Source organism: Hyposmocoma kahamanoa, unplaced genomic scaffold (genome assembly GCF_003589595.1).
Source record: "Hyposmocoma kahamanoa isolate Upper Pololo Valley unplaced genomic scaffold, ASM358959v1 78, whole genome shotgun sequence".
NCBI classification, from domain to species: domain Eukaryota; kingdom Metazoa; phylum Arthropoda; class Insecta; order Lepidoptera; family Cosmopterigidae; genus Hyposmocoma; species Hyposmocoma kahamanoa.
This window is the reverse complement of record NW_020653945.1, coordinates 13,598,387-13,625,872: the sequence shown is the minus strand read 5'-3', so window position 1 is coordinate 13,625,872 and position 27,486 is coordinate 13,598,387. Positions and strand designations below refer to the sequence as shown.

The 27,486-nt window shown below is 38.1% G+C and overlaps 3 protein-coding genes across 10 annotated transcripts; 1 reads left to right on the top strand and 2 right to left on the bottom strand.

Annotated features, from left to right (window-relative positions):
• Positions 1–1,262: 1,262 nt before the first annotated feature.
• On the bottom strand, positions 1,263–7,653 carry LOC113233108. 5 transcript variants are annotated; one of them, XM_026468093.1, is made up of 8 exons: positions 7,243–7,652; positions 6,671–6,820; positions 3,113–6,418; positions 2,883–3,021; positions 2,597–2,693; positions 2,390–2,467; positions 2,183–2,311; positions 1,263–1,820 (listed from the first exon to the last, which is right to left on the bottom strand). In XM_026468093.1, exons 1-8 carry the CDS (start codon positions 7,507–7,509, stop codon positions 1,703–1,705), a joined length of 4,284 nt encoding a protein of 1,427 aa, XP_026323878.1. In that variant the 5' UTR covers positions 7,510–7,652; the 3' UTR covers positions 1,263–1,702. The 5 variants fall into 5 exon arrangements, with proteins under 5 accessions (XP_026323878.1, XP_026323877.1, XP_026323880.1 ...); XM_026468092.1 differs by having other exon boundaries at positions 1,263–1,823; positions 7,243–7,650; XM_026468095.1 differs by having other exon boundaries at positions 1,263–1,823; positions 2,597–2,660; positions 3,012–3,021; positions 7,243–7,650.
• Positions 7,654–8,703: 1,050 nt separating this feature from the next.
• On the top strand, positions 8,704–10,519 carry LOC113232943 (transcription factor E2F7-like). The gene is made up of 3 exons (XM_026467857.1): positions 8,704–9,147; positions 9,333–9,666; positions 9,751–10,519. The coding sequence occupies exons 1-3, from the start codon at positions 8,957–8,959 to the stop codon at positions 10,258–10,260; spliced, it is 1,035 nt and encodes a 344-aa protein (XP_026323642.1). The 5' UTR covers positions 8,704–8,956; the 3' UTR covers positions 10,261–10,519.
• A 509-nt stretch (positions 10,520–11,028) lies between these two features.
• Positions 11,029–26,981, bottom strand: LOC113232944 (prenylated Rab acceptor protein 1). Of its 4 annotated transcripts, none has more exons than XM_026467858.1 (8): positions 26,805–26,981; positions 21,173–21,275; positions 20,864–20,967; positions 20,352–20,436; positions 20,244–20,249; positions 18,924–19,032; positions 12,280–12,377; positions 11,029–11,468 (listed from the first exon to the last, which is right to left on the bottom strand). In XM_026467858.1, exons 1-8 carry the CDS (start codon positions 26,894–26,896, stop codon positions 11,328–11,330), a joined length of 738 nt encoding a protein of 245 aa, XP_026323643.1. In that variant the 5' UTR covers positions 26,897–26,981; the 3' UTR covers positions 11,029–11,327. The 4 variants fall into 4 exon arrangements, 3 of the variants coding, with proteins under 3 accessions (XP_026323643.1, XP_026323646.1, XP_026323645.1); XM_026467861.1 differs by having other exon boundaries at positions 26,826–26,981; XR_003310666.1 differs by having other exon boundaries at positions 11,360–11,468; positions 12,200–12,377.
• Positions 26,982–27,486: the final 505 nt, after the last annotated feature.

The following is a 27,486-nucleotide window of genomic DNA, read 5'->3' as shown; positions in this document are numbered from 1 at the left end:
ACATTACATCAGCTTTTGAGTAGGAATTACTCAACCGTAGTCCGTGCCCTTTATTGTTACTGCTATTTCAAAAAAATAAAGAGAAATTTAAAGATGATTAGCAGTACAATTAAGTATATTGTCCCTTTTCGGAGCAGATCCACAATCAATATGTATTAGATAAATTTGCATAAAAACTAGCATACAAAATACATTCTACAGGTAGTGGCGAAAATATAATTTTAAATTTCGATCTGTAACCTGAGATAATAGAGGTCAAAGGTCACCAAAGTCTAAGACGAAAATCGAAAATATTCAATTTTATAAAATTCTACGCGCGCAAATGTATAGAACTGTGTCAAAATTAAAAATAAATATTTGCGCGCGCAAATGTGATGAAAGTGAGAAATGCTCGTCATTATAAAGGGCATGCGTAGGAAGATAAAAATTTATTAGATTAAGTTACTGTGTCCTTAGAGTCATTATAATACTTGTGTGAGTTTGGCAGTCCACTTTTCAATTTGTCAATTTTTTAATACGTTATATATGCTTACTGCAGAATTTTTTTACAAATGCACAGGAATGTCGCTGCATGGAAGGATGGACGGATGCAGGGAATACGAAGAAGCAGTAGGTACCTATGTGGAGTACAGCCATGTAGATTATTGAATATGCCAAGCAGCACTACGCTAAGGTCTAAATTTGTTGTATTACGTGTAAAAAAATTGTTATTTTTAAAATATATTGTTTTCCATAATGCAATTATTATGTGATAATGTTTTTTAATAAAACGGATAGTTCATAACTTTGATTTTATTGGCAAATCAATACCATACTATTTAGCTTATTAATAGAGATATCACTAGACATTTTTTTGCTAAGAAAACTAAAATGTCTTTAAATCCTGCATGTTTTATGCGCACATTCAAAGTTAAGAGTAAGAGAGATACACTAATCTATGACGAGAACCTTACTTTTTAACACTTGGAACTATTTACAAAAACAAAAAACGTTTTATCACACAAAGTGTCTCTAACTACTAAGATATATGTATTTAAAGGAGCGTCCTTGAAATCAGACCCATGTCCTAGGCAATACATGAAAAAACAATACCATATATTATTGAAATATTAAATCTTAGCAAATGTATTGTAAAGTCACAAGTCCCTAATAAAAAAATACCATAATATTATGGAAACTTAAATGCATAAATCTGTGTTTGTTTGCCCTACACAAACAAGTATGGGTAATAATATAATATAATATAATATCCCCACTCATCTGGTGAGATCACACTACAAAAAAATACTTTGATATTTAGCAAAAAATCCAACTCGCGAATCTTAGATAAAAGTACATATTCGCTATATACTTAGCAAATACAGACTACTCGCGTAACTTAAGGTTTAAGTATCCCATTACATCGCTTTTTTTCTTGCAAAAGTCGAGACCCAACTCAAGTTGAAATCTACTGCTACTATCACATACAAAGTCGCGTGTCAAAAAGACCACCCCGATTATAAAATAAACAGCGACTTTTTATTCGCTTCATGGAAATCTCGCCCACAAAGCTTACATTTAAAAATCCCCCTACCTACCAAACTACTTTAGTATCTTATATAACTTTTCAAAAGCGTTGTGCCTCTATCCAATTCCTTAACTAGGCAAATTTCATACAGAGCTAGATTTCGACTGTCGTTCATTCTAAACTAAGTAAAGTTCGTTAGCGGTGCCTAACACGAGTGTAGTGGTTTCCTTCGCGACTGTAACGGCGCTCTTTGCGTTCACCACGCGAGCGGTCGCGTCGATCGAGGTCGCGAGATTTTTCTTTGTCCCGTGAACTTCTGAAACCAATAAACACAATTACCTAATCTTAACGCCATTCGCGTGGTTAAATAATCAAATCAAGTATCTTTATTTCGTAGGTAATCAAATTACACTTGAAATCGTCACATTAAACAAAAAACCACTAGTCCTTAGCATGTCAAATTCTCCTAATGATATTTTTTTTTTGTATCATCACAAACATTCAATAGCTGGAAGTACACCATGCGTTCGTATCATCTATGTAATCATCATAATGTGGTTACTCGATTTTAAATAAGGACTGTGCACACTAGATACGAGTTCTTATAATAATACAGCTTACGCAGGAGTAATTTATCGAAAAACGTTACCTACACAACATTCGCACTTTTAATACCTAGAGTCGCGAGATTTGCGCCGTTGTGGAGATTTTCCGGAACGTGAACGCGGGGAGCGCGAGCGAGAACCTGAGTGGCGGCCGCGCGGCGAGCCCTCGCGCTCACTGTTCAGGTTGAAATCATCAAATCTGCAAAACCAAACCATTTCGAACATTGAAACATTTCCAAATAATAACAAAAGGTATACAGGTCAAAGTTGAACTTACTTATTTTTAGGACTTTGCCCTTGTGACGAGCTTGAACTAGAACTCGATGACGAGGTTGTCGATGATGACGAACTAGATCTGAACAAACGAAAAACATGAGTTCAAAAAGTATTGCCGTCTTGTTTAAACCAAACAAAAGAATATATAAAGTTACCGTGTCGAATGACGATAAACAAGATTGGTATTTTACCTACTTCTAAAACCAACCTTCTCTTATTCCTCTTGGATTCTGGACTAGCTGCTTTACCATTTTTGTCATTAGCGTCTGCACCACCCTCCTTTGAGTTCTCGCCATCTTTTTTTTCTGCATATAAATAACCAACAAAATAATGTGTATCCAAGCTATGAAATGCCACTTAGAAAAAAGCGTTTAATTGAACTGTTGGACAAAAAGAGGTTGTAAACTTCAAAGCTGTAGTTGAACTGCATTATACCAATAAGCTTAAAACTTTGTTTATTTATGCTGCATTACATTTTGCCTCTTTTTAAGTACCTGCGTTTGAAGCGCCTTGCTCCTCATCACTACCGCAGAGATCGTACTTGGAGAGATCAGCTTCATCTCCTGAATCTTCCTCCTCGTCCTCTTCAGCGCAACCTTCCCCGCCTCCTTCCTTCGATGCACCCGCTTTGTTCTGCAACAAGACAGAACATCAGTGCAAGTGTTCATACAAATATTTCTTCTGAATTTCGAGATTTCAGTACATGAGTATGATGAATACAAACCTTCCTTCTTCTAGACTTCTTTTCTCCAGGCAATTTCTTACTCTTATCAGGAACTTTAACAGACACTTTGAGTCTATTCAACATTATTGGTTTTGGCAGTGCGAAGCTTTTAAAATTTCCGATAATAGGCGTATTACTATTATTCATAAATGGAGAAGTTTCCTTCTTCTCTTCGAGATTTAAGTTCAATTTTTTGGCAACATTTGGAGGTATAAGTATTGGTCCTGGATCAAAAATATCGCTTAAAAAAGGAGTGTCACCAGTATTACCGTCCAACCTTTCTAGTTGTCTCTCAATGCTACCCTCGTGATTGGACTCTTTCTCCCAATCTTCATCATTTGTTAGGTTAATTGTCTCCACTGGTGGCTCCACATCTTGCAAGGTTTGATTACCATTTTCTTGAGTAGTGCTAACTGAAGTTTGATCCTGTAGATTTTGAAGAGCTAAGAGGAGTTCGTTTGTATTTATATTCGCTAGCAATTGCGACAAATCAATTTGCGGTACGGTAAGCGACGAAATTTCAGGTACTTTATCCAATTTCTCAATGTTATTACCAACGTGTTCAGGAGTACATGTCAATGTTGTTAAATTACTGTTTTGTTGGATTTCACGTAAATTCTCAGCTTCTGGCTCGACAATTTGCGGTGTATCATCTTTCGTTTTGATGGTTATTGATTGAAGAACGTGCACTTGTTTAGATGGACTGATAATTTTGTTACGGAAGTTATTCTGTGTTACACTAGCATCATCATTTCCCTTGGACAATTCTATAATTTCATCAGAAATCTCTAGAGGCAATGTGTCAGATTTTAATGTTGCCATTTGATCAGTATCCATTTGATGCTTGGGTTTTGGGAATGGTATTTCATGTAGTGGTAAATGATGTGATTTATGAGGATGCACAGCATGCTCTTGGGTGTCATTAGTTTCACTTGCCTCCACATCCCTATTGGCCTGAAAGTCTTTTAAAATATTAAATAAATTGTCATGTCTCTCCCGCACAACATCAATGGTTATTTTATTGGGCGTTGATGTTTGAGCACTCAATTCGTTTTCGCCATAAAGCATACTTGACATAGGGCTAGGGGGTTTATTTGGAACAACTTCACGGATAGGGCTAAGTTCTTTAGTGGGCAAGTTTGTGGATTCAGAGTCTTTATAGAGAGCTTCATCGTCATCATCCCATTCGGTTTCATACATTTTCCTCACAGAGTCGTATTTCTCCAATATGTTGTCATTTTCAGGACTATCCTGAGTCTTTCCATTTCCAAAAATGTCCAGTATACTTTTATTAGTTGAAGTATTTGACTGTACCATATCAAAGACACTACTAGTATCTTTGGATGTTTTACTTTGTTTGATGGAATTTTCTAACGATTTGTAAGGGTCAATAGGTACAAAATCATTAAAATCATCATTGGTGAATTCAGTTTGATTACTTTCGATGGGTTGACCAGAATTGTAACCACGATTTTCATCACTATAAGTTTCTATACTAACTTGTTCTTCTTCAGGGCTAAATGTTGGAGTATTGGTTGTTTTAGTTTTAATGTTGGACTGTTCTGTTGTTTTCGCAAAGACGTTATCAATGGCAGGATATTTGGAACTGTTAGAGATTTTGTCATTAGATCTATCAATGTCTTTCAAAGCTTGGGTATTAATCTTGGACCAAAAATCAGTAGTTCCAGGGTGATTACTAACAGAGTTTTTGAATACATTAGCTGGTGTTGCATATTTAAAAACTTGTACATTGGTTTTAGCCCAAAAACTATCCTTTCCAGAAGTTTGCGGAGGTACCAATACATTCTTAGAATTGTTTGGTTTTTTATGTGTGTTTGAAAATGATTGCCCATTTGCTTTTACCCAAAAGCCTTTTTTCTTAACATTGTCTTTGAAAGCTTGGTAGTTCTTCTTAGCAGAAGAACCAAGTTTAGTGGGCACATATTCACTCGAACAACCATCAGTGTCCATAACAGTTTCTTTTATTTTCGCATTCATGTTGTGAAGGTTTGGTGTGTAAATATTACCTGTAGCTAACGGTGATTGTCCAAATTGTTTTAATGTACTGTATCCCTGGAAAGCTTGCGTGATTGGCGTTTCATAATTAGGTACCTTTACAGCAGTTACCGTTGGACGTTTCTTCATTTTACGCTTTGTTTTATTACCTTTGAAAACTCTTTCCCTAAAATCATCTTCCTCACTATCAGAAGTAATAGAATCAGATTCTGAATCATGTGTAACCTTCCTAGAAGGTACACTAGCATTAATAATCTTCTTAGGTATAGCTCCCCTTTTCACTGAATCTTCAGATGCATAGTTAGAATCATGATTGTCACTAGAAGGAGAGTGCGAATGATTATTTTGAGTTGATCTGGAATTGCTTCTTTGCGAGTTTCGACTTCTAGCTCGTGAATCTCTTTCATCAGCTGTGCTCACAGAACTACCTGCAGCTCTGTCAGCCCCAAGACGCAATGTTTCAATGCTTGTGCTTCTTTGTCGGGAAACTGATTGGTTTTGTATTTTTTCATTTGTATCACATCCGTCATCACTGTCAGATATTAAAATCTCATCAGGATTTGGTAATTTGCGAGAACTTTGTTGGGGATTCAATCCTGGTTTGACAGAAAGAGCTGGTAGACCTGTTTTTTCAGGAATATCCTTATTTGACATCACATGACCATCCACTAAGCAGCCAGTACTCATAAGTCGTTGTCGCCAAGCAAAAATAGTTTTGAAATCTGGTGCTGGTTTATCAAAAAGAGATTCAAACTTGTCTGTGCTGATTCTGCAATTGTTATACACAATAGCAAGAGCTGCAGCTCTAACTCGTTCTTCCAAGGTGTATGTAACTTGAAAGTCTTGTGCAGGTGTAGGGCCAGTAAATTTATAGACTACATCATTATTAGTTGAGGATACTCTATTTTCCATCACAGGATTACAAGCTTTGGTGACAGGAGAACTGCTGCTATCTCGCTTGTATTTCTTAGAACCTGTCTCATAACCAGAAGACCCAGTGTGTTCTTTATCACCTGTACTAGAATATCTTTTTCTGGGCTGGTTGGACCTATAACTTGGCAACATGTGCTCTTGTCTATGGTAGTTTGTTTGGCTTTGTATTTGATTTTTCCGAAAAGTTGATTTTGTAAGTGGAGGAAGTTCACACACTGAGCCATCACTTAGGCTGCCACTTATTTTCTCTTGTTCTTTATTCTTTGGTGCTGGAACTGGCAAACGATCCGTAATGGCTCCCTTCTGCAGCACAGTTGGTGGCAACATTTTGAATACAGGTCCTTCAGTGGTGCCAACCTGAAGGCAGGAAAAATTATCTCCACTTTAGTACTTATGTGCTTCAAAGACGCATTTAAACACAGATATCAATTTCTTCTTAGCTTGAACATCCATTAGCCCTTGTAAGTTCGAAAAATAAATATTCACACAAGCAATTTCTAGACACCAAATTTTTTTATGTTAGCATATAAAATAAGTGTTAATAGTTTTGCAATATAATTTAATAGGAAATCATTTCAAAGTGAGTGGTGTATGAGAAAGAAAACTAACCTTTTCGTCTGGTTTTTGTGAGTCTGACTTGCGCTTGCGTTTCTTTCTGCCAAACTCGTCATATTCATCCTCAGAAGAGGGCTCTCGCCGGCGATACTCCACTACACCACGTTCATTATAACCACCCCCATAACCAGTCCGAGCTTCCACCTGCAAATATTTATGCAATAGTACTAGCAGTATTACCCTTTTATGTTCAAATCTGTATGTATCAGTATTGTACTTAACTGCAAAATTTGGCATGCTGTTGAATGTTTAATATATATGACATACACACACCGGTCATTGTCGGGCTAGTAGTAGTCACTACCTAATTTCCGGTGAGAATTTTCATTATTTAAGTATTTGATTTTTTTTATCGTGGAATATTATTTAATAATTACACGATAACATACTTGAATATTTAAATAATAAAAATTGTCACGGAAATTAGCTATTGAACACTAGTCCGAGAATGACCGACACACATTACGAAGATAAATAAAATGATATACGAGTAATAAATTTACATTCAAAATCGTCGAACTTAGTTGTAACTCCTAAGTCTAATATTTTTTTTTCATATTACGTACTTCACCATACTTGGGCGCATTGCAAACATTGCAAGTCTGACGCCGGGCCCAGTTGACGTTCGCACATTTGCTACACTGCCAATCATCTGCATTGAACAAACCGCGAGACTTTTCTGCCGCAGATTTCCCAATTTCCGTGCCCAGTTTCTTTTTAAAGGGCTTCACTCCATCTGGACGCTCTTTATTACACCGATAACATGACAAACGACGAGCAAAATTGATATTTCCACAATTAGCATCACTGCAAATCCAATCGCCGTCATTCATTTTGTCGCGAATAATTCTTGCCCCTCACGACAAAGTAAGCATCGTCAACTGTCGTTACATCGTCTTATTTTCTACGTATAACCAAACATTTCACAATACTTTGTTTCAGGACGTAAATAAAAGGCCAAGTTGAATAATTCACCACTTTCAAAGTAAAAACCAAGCTTACTTTCGCAAGAAAAGCGATCAAGCTTCATGCCAGCCATGCCATGACATGATCGACGCAATTCTTTTCATCATAAACATATCCGTTTCCGCTAAATTAATAGATAGCTACACAGATTCATAGTACATTTCGAATATTATTTATAATGTTAGTCTTCAAATTTCAGTAATATAAATAATTTAGACTATATAGCACAGATAAGTACTTAATTAGGATTTTAACAGGTTAAAAGACATTCACTTGATTGAAAATTCATTGCTCGGATGCTATCAGAGTCGAACCACAGACTATAAGAGCTACAAAGTCATGGCAAGAAAGAAAGAGCAATGATTATTACTCTACTTGTAGTTAGAAAGAGAAATATATTGAATGAGTATAATAAAAATCGCGTCGGAATGTTAAGGCGTATAATTATGTCGGAATTTGCTTGTAGGAAATTTTTAATCTTTTTCACTTAAAAATTTCTTGAAATCAATTACATTGTCGTAATGCGTAGTATAATTTTGTTTGGCCAAAGTGTAATTTGTATTTAGCTTTAAATTATTTTAGGTTCATAATTTTTGTTATACATGACAATCCGTTTTTAACTGTACTAATAAAACGCAAATTATTGTTTCCTCGGTTTGTCGTTTGTCTGACTTGATTTGATTCCCCCCGATTCGCTCTGGGACACTTTTCCCTCCAAAAGGTGGAGGGAAAAGTGTCGTTTTTATTTTGACTTTCAATTATTTCATGAAATCTAGTTTAAAGTGGAATAGGATAGAGCTATTGTGCCTTAATCGAAGATTAAAACGCGAAATTATACGAATCTCGAACTAAAATACCCGTATCTGCCCGTTCTAAGGAATCCCGAGCCAATCCAACCACGCCGCCTCAAATTGCCTATCCCCTTTGTGGCGGCCATATTTACAGAAACATAATTAAACGAAGACATGGCTCAAAAGACTTAATAATGTACCAAGACTTGGCTGTATGGTGTAAAACCTGTGCCTTTTCCTTTATGGAAAGAAGAAAAAAAAATTGATTCCCCCGTATACACCGCGGGCGCGCACTTACAGCTGTCAACATTGTTTGATAATAGGTTACAAAAGTTAACTTTTCGAATCCATATCTTTTTTGCGTTAAAAATGTCTAAATCATCTTTTTAAAATGAGGGCTATTGAATTTGAAAACATACGCGTTGCGTTCTTGTTATAAAACGGTGGCCAACTGGATTTGCAGAACTTGCTGTCAAAAAGTACGCGAACATTTTGTGGCGTGAATTTTGCATAATGTTCTCACATGATGTATGAAGATGATAACATTACCTCTACTCCTAAGCGTTGCGCGCTTACCGAAGTAACGAACTCTGGTAGTTACGTGTCTCCGACAGCTAACCTCAAGCTTCTGACCAATGTCGCACTACAATACCCCACGCCCCCGCCTAGCGTTGTCCACCGCAAAGAGAAGTCTCTGCAGATTCTATGTGACAGGTATAAGTACAGGAATATCATAAAATACACAACCTATCAGCGTAAATCCATCTTGACTATGACAATATACTGCCTTTATAAAAGTAACCTTTACCATCCTGACGATTTTGTTGGGATACGACCCTGTACTCGGTGCTCGACGTTACTCATATTGCTAGTTCAACAAACAAGTTTCTTTTGAACAGGTTCCTTGATTTATACCCTCTTCGTGGAAATGGCACTTTGGAAATACAGCTGGACAGTACTGCAGCGCGGCTAGGAGTCGAAAAGAGACGAATGTACGACATTATCAATATCCTAGAAGCTATGCAATGTGCTGTTCACAAGAGAAAAAATACGTACCTCTGGCATGGAGGCTCAAGACTGAATTCCTTTCTCAAAATGCTAAAAAAGCAAGGAGAGAATTTAAGATTGTCTGAGGCACTTCGAGGAAGAGCACCAAAACCCCCAGCTCCAAAACACAAAACTCTTGGTGTGTTGGCACAAAGGTTTTTGATGTTGTTTTTAGTGGAGAAACCAGTAAGTAAATAATTTTGTAAACATTACCATGCTAATGGATTAATTTTCATATACTTCTTAATATTTATTTACTTTTACTTCCAGAACACCCTCATTAACTTAGAGATGGCAGTTGGTGTCCTGATAGACACAGCCAATAAGAACAAAACAGTTCTCTCTCCAGAGCAGCAGGATCGCCAACACAAATCCAAAGTGCGGCGACTATATGATATTGCTAATGTTTTAATTTCAATTGGTCTCATAGAAAAAGTATCTGGTAATTTAATATTAAAGAAGCCTGTGTTCCGCTATGTGGGACCTTTAAAGATGAAAAGGGCTGAAAAAATGGTGGTGGAAGCTACTCCTTCTCCAATTATGCCTCTTTCTGTAGTGGACAGCCAGGACTGTGTTACACCTTGCCATGCATTTGCTGTAAAGTCTAAACGAAAGTTGGAGTTTACATCCCCGTCACCAAGCTCCAGTAAAGCACTCAAATTGTACGTATCCACTCCACCTGACACTCCGTCGCAAAAGTGGGATGAGATTCTACTTGTTGCCGACATGGAACTGAATAAAATTAACAATGGCAATTGTTGTGATTTTATTATAACTTAAATATTTGTAATGTATTAATGAATTCATATTTTAGACAGATTTTTCTATACTCGAGTCTTCCAGGGGATGTTATAAATGTCTGAAGACTTAAAACATATTCTTATATGTTCCTATATTTAAATTTTATGGACTTGTTAATCAGAGTAGATGTTTATCTTGTCACATACAATACATAGTGCAATTATAAAGTTTAGTGAATTGTTCGAACAGAAAAGAAATTCAAAATTTTTAATGGGAAGCATAATACTTATTTATTTTATTATTTGAGAGGGAAGAAAGGCATGGTTGACTGATCATGTTGATGTTGTTTATACCTATATAAATAAAAAGGACATGCAGCATCCACATGTAGATTTTAAATAATTATAGTGAAATTTCTAGCTGTATTAGCAAGACTTCCAAATGACTGTAATTTGTAAAATCTATTTTACATGAGTATGATTGTATATCTTTATATCCACTATTAAAATAGAGCTTTTATTGACAATTATATGCATACTACACATCTCTCAAACCTTGCTTCTAAAATTATGCATTGGAACACATTTGCTATAGTTGATATTGTAAATTTTATATGAAGTTTCTTTTATTTGTATTTAAGTTACTTTAATATTATAGGACATGAATTCGTATACTGTGTTACAATTAGTAAAATAAAACCTTTTAAAAACTTAATAAATACGCAATTTTATTAAACATTGTAAAAATATTTACAAGATTTTGTTATGTATACACAAATCAAAATGACCAAAATCTAAATTTCCTATTGGACAAGGTGTACAGTTTTTAAAAATATTAAGCACCAACGAAACATTAAACATATAACTGAGGCTCGGTAAAAGAATTGCGCAAGTAATAGGCACTTCGTGTACCAAGCCACGGATATATTAATTTATTTAACTACATATCTAAACCTTAAAACGTCGATGAAATAGACCAACATCAAATTCCATTATCATCAGTAATAATACTTAAGACAGAGCCCCTGTTTAATTAAAATAACTATTACTAGATTTTTTTATCCTAACTATTACATATATAATATGTTACCAACACTAAATAAATACTTATGTCTTCTGAATGGCAGAAAGCTTTTTTGTATCTAATTTTTCAACTACAGGAATAGATTCAGAGATTTCAATGACTTCTGTTTTCGGCTTGATTTGATCCGACTTCAGTAAGGAATCAATAAGGAGCGTCAAACAACTCTGCAATTACAAATTCAAGTATTAAAAATAAACAAGCTACTTCGTTTTTTACAAATAACGAGTTTTTCTCACAGTGTCAAGTTTGCTCAGGTAAAATAGAGCAGATACAGTCAGTCTAATAATAATTTTATAACTTGGCGTGAGTGGACTTAAAATTGTTTGTAAAATAAACATTCACTTTCATGTTATAAAATAATGTATTACTACGTAACCCCGTCTTCGATTCCACATAATAGGATTAACAGTTCGAATGTCTGCTAATCTTATTAATAAACAATTTGAAATTACCTACATCACTACCTGAATCTTGCCATCAACAAAATCAACTTATATATTTGATAATTTCAATACAGAGTACTACAAAAACCGACCTCAAAAGTTCGTCGAATTACATCTATTTGCCAAGTTTTATTGTAATCGGTTACCAGAAAATGCGCAAAACCGGATTGATCCCCTAGTTTGTCACCCTTAGAGGTGGAATATTTTCTTCAAATTTAAATGGATCCACTACTGAGGTAGGTACCCTCTTTCCAACAAAAAAGAATCATCAAAATCGGTTAACAAGTTATCGTGTAACATAAAAAAACAGACGAATTGAGAACCTCCTCCTTTTTTTAAAGTCATTTTGAGCTAAAGATGTCAAAAATTTAGTGGCTACCTCCAAGCAATTGTATAAAACGAAGCTTAGAATACATTTCTGTGACGGCAAGTGTAAATATAAATAGAGGTACACTCTGTAGAGTCATCGTGGTGGGGGTGGGGTGAGGCGACCCGGCGGCGGCAGGAAGAGCGGCAGGTAGCACTGTCACACCTGCTCGATCATGGGGAATTGCTCCGGGTCTTCGAGCTGCGGTAGAGACTCGGCGTCGTAGAAACCCGCATGAAGAGCCACTACCGTCACAGTCGCACCTTGGGGAGATTGACAACTTAAAAAAGACGTTCACATACACAATGAATCGACAATATCTTAATTTTAAAGTATATTAAAATATATATTAATCAACATGCATTTAGAATGCGTGAATTAGGTAATGACAAAAAATAAAGAGATAAAAAATTGTACTGTCAATCAAATGGGCATACACAGTGCGAGTGAAAGAGTCTCGCTTTAAAATGATACTATAACGTGTTGACTAACATAGAAAATCCTTGTATAACAACCTTCGATCTAGAGATCGTTGAATGGACGAACTAGTTGAATCAACTGTTCACGTCCAATCGACGTTTCTACGGTCTACCGTTCTTTCATTAACTAGTTGAATTCGTTGACTATAGAAGAATTGTAGACGGCTATACAGAGAATCCACGCGTTAAGGTAGGCGTCCACAAATCCGCAGCGCACGCGTCGGACGGATCGCATTATTATATTACGGATTTTAGTATTCTTTGTATAAAAGTTCATACAACTGCGTCCACTGATCCGCATCACACGGACCGCACGCACCGAACTGTCGGTAATGCCGACGCAGTTGCTCGAAGGGGCAAAATTTCCGATGCGTGCCGACGACGTCATACGAATTGTGTAAATCAGTGGACGCAACCCGCGAGCGCGCCGACGCATTGGGATCTCTTCTTAAATATGTCATGTAGCCAATAATCCTGTTTCCTTTTTTTTCTCTTCTTTCTCCTTCTGCCAACAAACAAGCCACCACGACAAATTTTAATTGTTCTGCATCACTTTCCAAATCTCTCGTCGTCTCGCATACACAAGTTACACTCGTCCGCTCGCTAAAAGTGGCGTCGGCAATCCGATAGCTAGTAGTTGCGTCGGCAATCCGATTGCTGCAGATACAGTGGATGCACTGCCACAAATCGAGCCGTTTGATGCGATCCATCTGATGCGTGCGCTGCGGATCTGTGGACGCCTACCTCTACGCTCTACGCGACGCATCTGATTATAGGCCTTATTCAGAGTGGCGGCGTGCGTGTAAATCAAATGTACGTAGACGCTCGTTGCGTTTACACTGACCGCGCGCGTCTCGCCTGTCTCGAGGCGAGAGCGAGCGCTGGTGCGCGCGGGCTGCGCTGACAGATCTATTGGCTCGATCCGCCCGTACCTTTCACAGTGCTTCGTCTAGCGTCTAACGTCTCTTTGCGATTTCGACGTTTTTATGCTAGATGGGTATGTTAATTTAATAAAAATACACCCAAAATGTCCTTTCCCAGACTCATCTCGTTGTGCCGTATAATTTTGGATCTTTCGACGTCGCAATTCGTATTGATTTTGTTAGATGAGCTATGTGTTATTAATATTTATATAAAGCACATCTTACGTAAATGTCAAAAATAGTTGATATTTTTATAATTTGTTGAGTAATGTAAAGAAAATACATCATAATTAAATGGGGACATACCATACACCTATCTATATCAAATTCATCAAAGGTTTGACTGTTAGCGAGGCTTGCCGAAGATTCGAATTTTGTATTATTTCATAGCGTAGGTATACATTTTCAAAATGTTATAAAAATAAGCTGCGGTTTTTTGCGGTTTCTAAAGATATGAAAGAAAACATAACAAATGTCCTACCGCAGAAAAATATCCATAACAATACAACGCGATAAGATAATATACATTCGGTTGCATTTATCTTATTTATCAATATTATTCACACTACGCCATTAATATATAATGCTCTGACACATTAATTTCATAAATTTATTAATACAAGCAGTCATTTCTTACTGAATTACTTTTCCAACTCCTTTAAAAATTAATTCTTTGAAATGTTTCCGAAGAGAACTAATACTTTGCTATATTGAAGGTGGAAGAAAAGAGTCGGCTCTAGAAACATTTCTTTGAGATTGTTATGAAGTTTCGGAGGATAATTTACGTTTGTTATTAGTGATTTAAAAAAAAATAGTTTAACAGTCGATGGAGCCAAGCATCACAAAAGAAACCTTGTTGAGGGTTAACAGTGATTGGTTGGATCAAGTGTTTTCTGTTACTTTGTCAACGACCATCGATTCCACTCCATCTACTTCAACTGGAAAACGAGGGATACCAGTATGTCTTATGAAAATTCTTCAGAATCTAATAAGAAGCGCAAAAATACTACACTTCATAATGAATATGGATTTGAACACTTCTTTGGTGCATATATGTATGTATTAAATATGAATATATGTATAATATGAATATATGTATGTATTAAATAGTATAGTTGGATATGTATATATTTATGTCGTTAATATTATTATTAGACTTAAACTAAATTAACTAAAGTGTATATGCGTATGCGTATGTAGGATTAGCAATTAGTGTTTCTCTCTCCATCGTGAACTTAACTTCATCGTGCACAGAATTGAGGTAGTCCAAGAATATATAATATATAATTTGTTTTTTTTCATAGACATTTATTGTACTGACAAAATAATAATATTAATAGATTTTATTTGTAATTTATGAATTGTATGCTTATATAAGTTGTAATTATTGCATGTTTTTTTTGAAGATTTTATTTGATGTTGAAATGTTTATTGATTTAATTTAATTCAAGTAAGTGAAATGTTGCCCTCTCTATGTACATTGCTGTGCCCAACAGGGTACAACAACAACTTGCTACAAATGTAAACTTTTGGGAATGCAATAAAGAATTGAGTATTGAGTACCGGCAAACTATTTTTCGAGATAATAGCGAAAATATCATCCACATACCGCCACCAATATGTACGTGTTACAGACGCGTTTTTTAAAGCTTTTTCTTCTAACCACTCCATGAAGATGTTAGCATTATGAGAGCAATTGGTGAACCCATGGCCACTTCATCAATTTGTAAGTAGTAATCACCGTGCCATACCAAATACCCACTTTTCAGACAAACCTCAATTGATTTTATATACACGGCAGGTAAATCTGTGGCATTTAAAAGGTCTGAGATAATTTTAATTGTTTCGTCTACCGGTACATTGGTGAAAAGAGATGTCACGTCAAAACTCACCATAAGTTCATCTTCAAGTAGCTGGATATCATTCAACAAACTGACGAAACACCTCGAATCCCTTATATGACTCGCAGTTTTTCCCGTGAACTTTAATAGTAAGGAAGACATATGACGGGCAAACTTATAGGTCGGCGAATCAATCTGACTGACTATGGGTCGTAAAGGCCAATCAGGCTTGTGGATTTTGAGTAAACCATAAATCTTAGGGGACGTTGGGTTCTGTGGGCGCAACAATGTTATCAAATTCTGGTCTGTTAAATCTTGTAGCAATTTATTAACTTTGGTAGTCACTCTAGAGGTTGGGTTGTAAATTACCTTCTTATATGTTTTTTCCATCACTCAGTAACTGAGCAATTTTATTTTCATACGCTACCGTATCAACAATGACAGTTGCATTCCCTTTATCTGCTGGCAACACCAACACCTCCAAGTTATCATGCAGCTCACCCAACGCCTTCAGCTCTCCGTGCGGTATGTTAGACTTGGGAGGTCGGGACTTATGTAACATTTTAGTTAATATGTCTGAGGCTCACGGTGGTTTTCTATTTAAAATTGAAATTGAAATTACAAACATTTGAGCAAAAATCTTATCGCTACAGGATTTAATAGATTTTGCACATTTCGTACAACCTTTCGTTTCAAAAACGAGTGACGAAAATAAACGAATGAAACAAGAGAAGAAATTTTTATTAATAATGACAAACCACGACAAGGAAGTGGTAATACCAATGACGCTAACACAGCGAGAAGGTTTTTTTATAATGCAGTCTGCTCTGCTGAAATTACAGGAGTCGATGAAATTTTGATAAAGCGACTCTATGTAATCCTTCAAGCCTTATCGCCTGACATAATGACAGATTCTCAAAAATATGTGGAATATGCTTTGGAAACCGCAAGCAATAAATATGATTGCTATTATATCTTCGGTACACAAAATATTGTGATTCACAGATAAGGTATAATAAACCATTTTGCAGCGTTACCTATCGGGCAACTTTCAGAAGACGCTTAAGAATCTCGTAATAAAGACTACAACAAATTTAGATTACAATGATTACACCACACAAGAAAGTGCTCAACATCTGCTGCAAATTCATATGTAATTCACACGTTACTTTGTACTTCTTATCCAATATTACTAGTAACCGAAAACCTTATGTTAAAAATCGAAAGGAGTTTGGCGAGGAGACGCTACTCTATTCGTCTATTGAAAGTGGACCAACTCGTCACTATGATTCTGAAAAAGATATTATATAATAATAATAATAGGCCATGATAGAAGAGGGAGGCTAGAGTCTAAAACAGATATCCGAAATAATAACAAATATGATTTAATGTTTTTTGTCTCGTACTTTTTTTTTTTTCACGGCGTTGCAATTAAGTTTTTTTGAGTATTCATATCAAATTATTGAGTAGTAAGGGAGAGATTTTGCTATTTTTTTTCTTTCAGCTAGGAATAGTTAAATAAAAATGTATATGCGTTTACAACCGTCGTAATTTGTACTATGTACAAAAAAAAAATAATTAAAGGTGTATCTCGAAAAACAATAAGTTACAGATTATTGATCCGTAACTGACCTAAATTTCCCACAGTGTTGGGCGTTAATCAATTAAATTTCAATAAGATTAAAAAATCAATTCAATTGAAATTAATTTCAATTGAAAAGACTTTAATTGCAATTAATTTTTTTAGTTGTTCTAAGAAATAATTGATACTAACAATTAAAACCGAAAGTACCGAATAAAAGTGTAATTACGAATATGGGTTAGGTGTGTGTTACGGGGTGGGTTAGGGGGTCGGTTGGGGCGTCGGTTGGGGGGCCGGTTGGGAGGCCGGCTGGAGGGTCGGTTGGGAGGCCGGTTGGGGGACAGTTGGTGGGGCCGGTTTGGGGAGCCGGTTGGGGGGGCCGGTTGAGGGGGCCGGTTGGGGAGCCGGTTGGGGGGCCGGTTGGGGGGCCGGTTGAGGGGCCGGTTGAGGGGTCTTGGATTAGTGGTTGGGTCAGCGGGTAGGTAAGGGGGTGGATTAGGTGGTCGGTTACGGGGTGGGTGAGCGGGTGTGTGGGTGGGTTGGGTTAGAGGGTGAAAAAAAAAGTGGGTGGGTCACAAACCCCTGACCACCCCCCACCCGGCCCCCCCCCCGGCCCCCCAACCGGCTCCCCAACCGGCCCCCCAACTAAACTAACTAACCTAACCCACCCCTAACTCACCCCTAACCACCCTAACCTACGCCCTAAACCACCCCCTGTCCCAACCACTGACCCACCTCCTAAACTACCCCTAACCTTTTTTTTTTTTTTTACCTACCCCTACCCCTAACCTAATTGCGGTTCTCGCAACTAACAATTGATCAACCGTTAATTGCTGTTTCGCAATTGACAATTAATTAATTGTCAATCTTTAATTGCCAGAACAATTAAATTTTGCCCAACACTGATTTCCATAGTGCGCCACCGAGACCGCGCCTGCACTCTGAATGGGCCCACATACTAGATGATGCGACGAGACGATGCGCGAATTTAGTCGAAATACACGTAAATTTACATAACCAAATTATTTTGGATTTTAAATTCAGTAAACTTAAGTTTAAATATGTGCGATAAGCATGTTATGCTATTTATTATTACATTATGCATTCAAAGTAGAAAAGGGATGACGGTGTAGTTAATTCGTGAGTGCGAGAAAGAGAGAAACTGGCAAACAACGTGGCAGCTACTGGGCCTCAATGAGCTTGAATCAACGGAATTAAACTCTGTTGTAATGTATTAAAAACCGCTCATGAAAATACGGGAGCATGTTTGTTTCGGCGGTTTCTTCACCTTTTTCTTTTTTATTTTCTTATGTTTTTAATAGTAGTTCGTGTGAATCGTGTGATAAATCGTGTGAAAAAAGGTTACGGTTTTTTTGGAATGTTAATTATAACTTAGTAATATAAATAGGCTTAATATTATTTTAATTTTTTTATTGACTGTTAGTATGTATGTACAGTCAAGAGCACCTCAAGTTTGAGACACTTTGTACTTTGGACCGTTCTTAACGAAAGCGGCATATAGTCGGATTAAATATTAAGTATCAAGCTTGACGTGCTCTTGATCCTGTACCGACTTAATATAAAATAATACATAATATCGTTCTTAGGTTTTTGCAATTGCTAAGCATCGGAAAGGAAAAAAATTTTTCGGATTTAATTTTTTTCCAAAATAAACCAACATTTTGGACTCTTTTTATATATCCGGAAAAAATTGTTTAATTTCCAATACAATAGTTCATGTTCTCAATACGTACTTAATTGATTCAGTTCACCGTTTCTTTAATCGTCCATAAAACGAAAATCAACCTAAGTTGCTTGTTCGACTAGTTAACGAATTTAACTAGTTGTTGATCGACTAGTTAACAGTCGACGATGGATGGTTGCGTGTCGTTAACGGTAAACGTGTCGACGCCACATCTCTACTTTCGATCATAATATAATGCTCGAAGATGATACCATTACAAAAATCATAAAGTTAACATACCGAGCACCCAAAAGAGCACGGCTCCAGCTCCAGCTAGCCAGCAAATAACCATAGAGGCAGCTGCAGCCACCGCGTACTGCTGTGTCTTACTAAGCTCCCAACCGCCGATCTACGAATATTATTTACACTCAAAGGACAGTTTAGTATAGGTACTAAGCTGTTGACTTATTCAATCAATTCGCTAATCAAATAGGTAAGAACCAATGAATAATCACTGCAGGCACTTAACTAACATATTCCTTTATTTTTAAATTTAAATAAGACAAGCCCTTCCGGCGACTTTCGCCATCACACACTCAGTGTTGTCATTTCTTTTTTAAATTCTCCATCCTAACGAAATCGAGAACCAATTTTTCAAATTTAGTAATTATCGCAAGTAGTGATAAGCGACGCAAGTAGTGATAAGGATTTTTTTAAAGTAAATAATAGATTAAACAATAGTTTTTGATAACACTACAGACTGTTCAAATATCCGAGTAATTCCATAAATCAGATTTTAACACATAAATGATGCCTTTTCTACCACCAGCACTGGAATTGTTTCTGTGTATTGCTGAAGATTCCAAATAGGCCTAACTTGTTAAACTTTGCATTAGGACATGTTAAATGTCAAGCAGCCTTCTCTATTTTATTCCTTCACCAAATGAATGCAGATACATATAAAGGTGGTTAGTAAGATATGCCACACCAGACATCAAAACCCAAAAAGTAAATGGGGATTGTTATTGCAGGGCATTTGAAATATTGCTTTTTAACATTGGCGCATTGCAAATGTGTCCAGTCAACATCAGGCTGGGCTCTATGTTTTACTGTAACTGGTATAGGGTTCAATTTAAGTGCATTATATACAAAACAAATATAGAGTAAACATATTTTGTATTTGTTGCCATTATTATAATTAGCCTAAAACTTACAGGACGCTGTCAAAAACGTTTGTGAAAAAACAAAATATATGTATATTAATATAGATCGTCATGCCCCATTACCCCTTAGTATGTACCTATAATAAGTCATGTAGTTTTCTAACTATTATGAAGTTCGTCTGTAGTGATTAAATCTGAATTTCTTAAAATTATGGGGTAAATTGTTATATTTATCAATTGGAGAAAATACATTTAACAGGAAACTGTGTTTAAAACTGTAAGTTCAATTGTAAATTTCAATCCTTATAAAAATTGTTCGATATCATTCATTCTCACTATTGTGTCAAAATGCATCATTTAACATATCATGTCGTACCAATCCTGTTACCATGACAGCAAATGGAAATAAGTAAGTGGAAAAAACAACATATAAAATGTAAAGAAACGAATCACTTACTCTTGGCTGAAAATAAAAACAATCTACTATAACTGACTTCAATCATGAAATAGTATAACAAATGCCCTTTAATGAATAGTGTAAAGAAGTAGTCCAGTAGTATTTTACCTTCCAATTGTTAGGACCTGACGTCAACTTCCGATAGCCGAAGAAGCTAGCAACCATCGCAATTAGCAGTAGTGGAGTTGTGATGCTGAAAAAGACAGTATGACAAGTATTCTCTCTTCTGTTTTAAAAAATGATTGTATAATGATTGCATATTGACTACATAACAAACTAGGAAAACTTTATTTATGTAATAATATGTGTAATTGTAAATTAAAATTTCAAATTGTATTTCTAATTTTATATACAGATGCATAGTGTTATCATCAGCTAAGGCATCCTCCATCTGCTTTCATAGTTTTTTGTCTACTGCCACTTTCCCTTGTGTTAATAAATGCCAACACAGGCAAAACTCAAGAAAAATGAGGTTTATTCCCAGTAGTTCAATGTACTCAGCCCCACGTGAATGTTGTAACCCAAAAGTTCCATACATTGAACTAGTGGGAAGCTTAAGCATATATTCAGTTTACTTAAATTTTAATCAAAAAGGTGATAGACCTTAAAATACCACTTACAGACAATAAATAAAAAGGCCTATAAAGACTATCAAGTAGTTTCCTTGGAAATATTCTACATTGCGATAGAACCGCCGTGTCAGCCTGGGCACCGACGCTGGCACCTAAGGAAAACAAATTTTTATGTTAAAATTTCCCCCCTGGCATTTTTTGAAATGGCAAATTAATATGAATAGTTGCAAAACTTAATGCCAAATTTTCACAAATCTAAATCACTGGTCAAGCAGAGGTATACAAAGATTAATAAGCTTGAATCATATAAATTGTTATCGATTTGAAGAGTTATATGTAACATAAATACATTTTTACCTTAAAGTTCTCAGTGGCCACAAACTGGGTCCAAGGTCTCCGGGTGTTAATGAAGCCCAAGAGGAGGGCTGGAGCTGCACCACTTCGAACATGCTGCAGAATCCTTTAATGTAATTACGAGTTTTTTAATAAATTCTATGTTAAGGAATATCTACATTGTATATCAACTATATTTGTACTTAAATAACAAGTCTGAATTACTATAAAACTGTTATTATCTCAGTAATGTTATTTGTTTCAATTCAGCAATATTTACTTAAAGCGAATGTGAAAGCAAAGCGAAAAACTCTCCGAATGAATATGTAATAATAAAACTTGAATTGAGGAGTGTTGGAACTAAAACTCATAAATCACATTTTGACTTGTTCCTCTTTTTAATGCTAAATGGTAGTTTTTGTACTGTTCTATGAAAAAATTATCAGGCTTGAACAGCAACCGCTAAATCCTCTTTCAAAATATGTTTCAAATGCATGGATCTCAGTACAATGTGACAAATCCATTCAATGAGACTATTTATCAGTTTTTGTTCTGTAACTCCTCAATTTGAAGTCTTTTTAAGGATGAAATAGTATTTTATGATATTGTCTCTCTCTCTCTCTCATCTGAGCGTTGTCCCGGTTGCGTCCTCAGCAGTGTTGCTGCGGAGCCCGGGGTCCGCTTTCCTACTTTTTCTCCTCCACTTTGCACGGTCTTCGGCATCCTTAGTGGTGAGACCATTGGCACCCATATCACCCTTGGCGACGTCAAGCCAGCACTTCTTGGGTCTGCCCCTTCTATCGGGGCCCGGCGGAGGTGGCATAGCCAGACATTTGTTTCCCACGTAGCATGCCGGTTTCCGTAAGATGTGGCCGTACCAACGTAGGCGGCTTTCTTGCAGTTTACCTGCAATGTCACGAACGTGAAGGCTGCCGCTAATGCGGGAGTTTCTGACACGGTCTTTCCGTGGAACTCCACACATCCAGCGCAGCATCTTCAATTCCGTGACACGCAGCTCCTGCTTATGACGCTCAAGTACGGGCCACGTTTCACTGCCATATAAAAGGACAGGCCTAATGATGGATTTATAGACCTGTCCTTTCAGCTTATCTTGGGGTCACAAATGACACCAGTCACCTCACGCCACTTTGCCCAAGCGGCTACGATTCGGGCTCTGACGTCGCAATCGATGTCTCCGGACGCGCTAAGTACAGATCCCAAGTATTTAAACTGGCCCGTAGGCTCGACCGCGTCTTCGCCTATGCGTACGGGTAGGGGATCTGTAGCGTTGCAGACCATGTACTCAGTCTTCGCCACATTTAGTCTCAGACCGCCGTTCTCAAGCGACTCCTTCCACACATTCACTCGTCGTACCAGTCTCCCTCTATCCGCATCCGCCAGCGCGATATCCACGCATCCACGGAGGTTGCTCATTCGTGTCTCGGATGGAGCTTGAGACCTCGTCTAATATCACGCTGAACAGATAAGGACTGAGAACTGAGCCCTGGTGAACTCCGACTGTGACAGGGAAGGGTTTAGTGTCACCAACAGCAGTCCTAACCATGGAATCGGAATCGCGGTACATGTCTTGGATGATGTCAATATAAGTTTCTGGTACCCCTTTGGATCTCAGTGCCCACCAGATCATTACACGGGGGATACAGTCGAATGCCTTCTGCATGTCAAGAAACACGAAATGCAGAGGTGTATTTTTCAATCTGTACTTCTCCATGATGACTCTTAGGGCAAAAACAGGATCCATGGTCCCAAGACCAGGCCGAAACCCATATTGACCCTCCGAGACAGCACTCTCCTGTCGGATCCGAGAGTCTATTATACGCTCGAAGAGCTTCATGGTGTGGGACATGACCTTTATGCCCCGATAATCGCCACACTCCAGCACCGATCCCTTCCCTTTGAAGACTGGAGCGATAATGCTCAGTCTCCATTGGTTAGGGATTTTACCAGTGAAGAGCACGCAATTAAAGAGGCCGGTAAGGATGCCCAGAATAAGGAAAGTCCTAGGCAACTCAAATTCAACTGAGCTAGGTTCAATACGCAAAATAGATAACACATACACAACTTCCCCTGCGGAAACGGAAAGAACCCTACTGGAAGTACATTTCCCAGGATGTAGGTACATCCAAGACGACAGGTGCGTAGAAATGAATTACACCACATCGATCCATAACTGGCGATACGCAGAACAAGTAGTGACATACGAAAAAACAAAGTGGGCAGTAAACACCTTTGAACAGTACAAAGCTCCGGGCCAAGATGGAGTATTCCCTGCACTCCTACAATGGGGCGGGGACACACTGGTCCAGCACCTGGTCAACATCTTTCGGGCCTGTCTAGCATTCAGCTATGTGCCCCACAGCTGGCGACAGGTAAAAGTCATATTTATACCGAAACCAGGAAAACCCGACTACACTGACGCGAAGTCCTTCAGACCAATCAGCCTCACATCGTTCTTCTTGAAGACATTAGACAGACTATGTGACAGAGAACTGAGGGATGGAGCGCTTATGAACATACCATTACACGGTAACCAACATGCATACTGCCAAGGCAAATCCACTGAATCGGCCCTGCATGCCGTTGTGGGCAAGATAGAAGTGGCCCTTAAAGACAAAGCAATCTGCCTAGGCACCTTTATAGATATTGACGGAGCCTTCGATAAAACCAACTTCTCCAGCATACAATCAGCAATGAGAAGACACAAAGTAGATGAAGTGCTAATTAGCTGGATTAGCAACATGCTGAAACAAAGAACAATAAAAACAACAGCAAATGAGACCCCATGGGCCATAGTAGCGAAGGGGTGCCCTCAGGGAGGAGTATTGTCGCTTCTGCTGTGGAACATGGTCGTAAATGACCTTATCATTAAACTCAACAAAGAACATTTCTATACAGTAGGATATGCTGATGACATAGCTATACTGGTAACTGGAAACTATGCCAATACACTCTGCGACATTACACAAGCTGCTCTCCGAATTGTGGAAAGATGGTGCAGATCATATGAACTATCGGTAAACCCAACAAAGACGGAACTAGTAATGTTTACAAACAAACGACTACTAGGTAACTACCGATTACCCAAACTCTTCAGCACAGAACTACAGATATCAACCGAAGTCAAGTACTTGGGAGTAATACTGGACAACAAGTTGAACTGGAACAAACATCTGGACAACAAAATTTAAAAAGCTACTATCACCTTCTGGCAGTGCCGTAGAATGGTGGGTAAACAATGGGGACTTTCACCCAAGATAACACTATGGCTCTACACCGCGGTGATAAGACCCATGATCAGTTACGGCGCGGTAGTATGGTGGCCACGAACCAAGCTGACAACTGCAACCGACAAGCTGGACAAATTCCAAAGACTCGCCTGCATGGCGACGACCGGCTGCATGAGGACAACTCCAACTGCGGCCCTAGAAGCAATGCTGGACCTTCGACCCCTCCCACTGTTCATCAGACAGGAAGCGGCGACAACAGCAGTGCGTCTAAACAGAGCCGGCCTTTGGAAGCACATGAGGACCCCACACACAGAAATCCTTTACAAGACTGTCAATGAGGAACCGCTACTGGAGGCGGTTGTGGATAGGATCCCAAAACAATACATCTTTGACAAAAAATACAAGATACAATTATTTGAAGATCCCAACGAAGGACTGAACCCCAGAGAGGTCCGAGTCTTCACTGACGGATCTAAAACAAACTCAGGAACAGGTACTGGGGTATTCTCAGAAGACCTCAATATTAGGATATCAGCACCGCTTGGTGACCACAACACAGTATTCCAGGCTGAATGCATGGGCATCAAGTTGGCGGCAGAAGCAATCATAGCGGGAAGAGAAAACTTAAAGAACTACTCCATTCGAATAATCTCCGACAGTATGTCAGTACTTCAAGCACTGAATAGCTATGACATAAACTCAGGGCTCATTTACGAATGCCATCAAACACTCATGGAGGTATGTATACAAAACCACATAACTCTTCAGTGGATTAAAGGACACAGCGGCTCACGTGGCAATGATGCAGCAGATGAACTAGCCAGGAAAGGGTCGGAGACGGACGCTGTAGGACCAGAACCGATAGTGTCCCTCCCCTGCCAATGGTCCAGAACAACTATACACAAAGGTACAAAATCTTCACATAATAATACATGGACCACCCTTACGGTTTGTAGACAGGCGAGGGAAGCACTCCCAACGCTCAATGCCAGTCTATCTCGAATACTAATCAAACTTAAAAGGCAAGAGCTTCGCACTCTAACTGCCGCCCTAACGGGTCATGGTCCATACAATAAACACCTTTTCAATTTAGGTATCACAGACAGCCCTCTATGCAGAGCGTGCATGGAGGGGGAGGAAACGGCTGCGCACATCCTACTCCAGTGCTCCGGCATGGCCAACTACAGGGCAAAGTACCTTGGAGTGCCAAGGTCGCTCCCCGAAGTCTTCAGCAAACCAAGGAGGCTGCTGAGATTCCTGGAGGAGCTTGGGTGGCACGAGTAGGACCCTGCACCCACCACACGCAAAATAGGCGCTTTGTCGTCGAGATGCGGAAACCAGCCCGTTGCACCAAGTACCAAGTACCAAGGATGCCCACATCATGGGGACCCATTGCCTTCCAGGCCTCGATGGGAATCCCGTCGGCTCCGACAGCTTTCCGATTCTTCATGCGACGAAGAGCTAAGTGGACTTCCTCAGGTGTTACAGGTCGCACTAGTCTCTGATTCGGAGGGAGGACCGGTGGCTGCACCTCTCTGTGCTGCTGATTCAGCAGCTAGTGGAAATATGAGCCCCATCTCTCCTTCACCGCGTCGACCTCGTATATAAGGTTGCCATGAGGGTCTTTAATGCAGTGAATATCTTGTGCTAAGCTAAGACCCTTGAACGTGCCAGCTTAAATTTTTAAATATTTTATGATTTTGTCATTGCAGAACAATAATTAACAAACAAATCGTTATTATACTGCAAAAACCGTTTATCTGAAATTTTACAGAAAATCACTTAACCATAGGAAAATGCAAGAAAATTGTGTAAAATCCGAATGTTTCCATAATTTCAGTAAAACATAAAATGTGTAATCATCTCTTACAAATTAACATGATTTATTATGGTATTTGTAAGAAATTTCGATGGCATTTATTTCAAAGTAAATTATTTGTTAAATAACTGTTTTTCCCAGTATAATGGCGAAATGTACTATTTTCATTATATTCTTAGTTTTTGTTAGGCTGTACTGGTAGATAGTAAGTATGTTATTAATGAAACTGATACTTGAAAACTATAATAGCTATGATGTTAGTAAGCAATCGGGTCTGAAAGTAACAACTATGTGGTGTTATGACATTTTCAAACGAATGTCAGGTGAAAGATTTAACGCAATAAATTATATTTCATTGTTAAGTACAGTTTCTAATTTCCTCTCTCTCAAAAATCTTTCCTTGAAGTGTAACAAATTCTCTTAAAAGAGAAAAATCTGTTGGTATTATCCAGGATCATTCAAACTACGGAGAAGTTATATTTTTACAAATTACTCATAAACTTAACCTTACACAGTGATAAGCACGCAATAAAACCCATAAAAATTGGCTTGGAAAACACCACGTAGCATAAAATGTTAGTCGACTTACAATTCCATGTCATTCACATACTTTTGTAAGCCTTTCTTCTCTGTAGTAGCATTAATTTCCCCTGATAGGTCTATATTTACGTTTTCAGCCATTCTGTTTACTTTAATTACGATTATTATAACAGAAACAGAAATAAACACAAATTCAACAATTTTGACGTGAACGACTAGGGTATAGGGACTCGATCGACTAGTGAGGGACATGGAAAAAGTATCAATGCTTATATGCGATACCGATACTTTTGTACTCGATATTTTTCAGGTAATTGTAGTACTTTTTGACAAGTATCATATGGTCCGACCCTATCACTTTCGCCTTTTTGAAGGCCAACCAGATCGCTAGTCAGTCCCGTCCCTCACGCACCAACCGTCCTCGCCGGCGAGGTCGTAGAGCCCTTCATTTCAGCACGTACACTGGTAGATTCTCTCCTACAGCACGCCCTTCTGGCGGAAGTCTCCAGTAGCGCCCTCAGCCGAGGTCCGCGCCCACTTGGGCACCCTCAGGCCAGCTACTTAGATTTAAGTTTATTTTAGGGGTTATGGGCCTTCAGCTCGCCCTTTTTTCCAGTAGCGCAGTCAAGGCCATCAGCGGCCAACTGCAATATCCTTCAAAAAAAAAATCATATCGCAAGCCACCCATCGATTTTTTTAATGGCAATCTTTCAACCGTGACCATGGGACCT

What these genes read in the sequence shown, in the direction of transcription:
- LOC113233108 (XM_026468092.1), bottom strand. Translation starts at nt 7,509, where the DNA reads ATGAATGACGGCGATTGGATTTGCAGTGATGCTAATTGTGGAAATATC. An exon ending in CACAAAAACCAGACGAAAAG is followed by an intron (nt 6,419 to 6,670) that starts GTTAGTTTTCTT and finishes TCCTGCCTTCAG; the next exon opens with GTTGGCACCACTGAAGGACC. An exon ending in GCAAGGCGCTTCAAACGCAG is followed by an intron (nt 2,694 to 2,882) that starts GTACTTAAAAAG and finishes ATTTATATGCAG; the next exon opens with AAAAAAAAGATGGCGAGAAC.
- LOC113232943 (XM_026467857.1), top strand. Translation starts at nt 8,957, where the DNA reads ATGATGTATGAAGATGATAACATTACCTCTACTCCTAAGCGTTGCGCG. An exon ending in CTGCAGATTCTATGTGACAG is followed by an intron (nt 9,148 to 9,332) that starts GTATAAGTACAG and finishes TCTTTTGAACAG; the next exon opens with GTTCCTTGATTTATACCCTC. An exon ending in TGTTTTTAGTGGAGAAACCA is followed by an intron (nt 9,667 to 9,750) that starts GTAAGTAAATAA and finishes TTTTACTTCCAG; the next exon opens with AACACCCTCATTAACTTAGA.
- LOC113232944 (XM_026467858.1), bottom strand. Translation starts at nt 26,896, where the DNA reads ATGGCTGAAAACGTAAATATAGACCTATCAGGGGAAATTAATGCTACT. An exon ending in TGGCCACTGAGAACTTTAAG is followed by an intron (nt 20,968 to 21,172) that starts GTAAAAATGTAT and finishes TGTTTTCCTTAG; the next exon opens with GTGCCAGCGTCGGTGCCCAG. An exon ending in AATTCCCCATGATCGAGCAG is followed by an intron (nt 11,469 to 12,279) that starts GTGTGACAGTGC and finishes TTGTAATTGCAG; the next exon opens with AGTTGTTTGACGCTCCTTAT.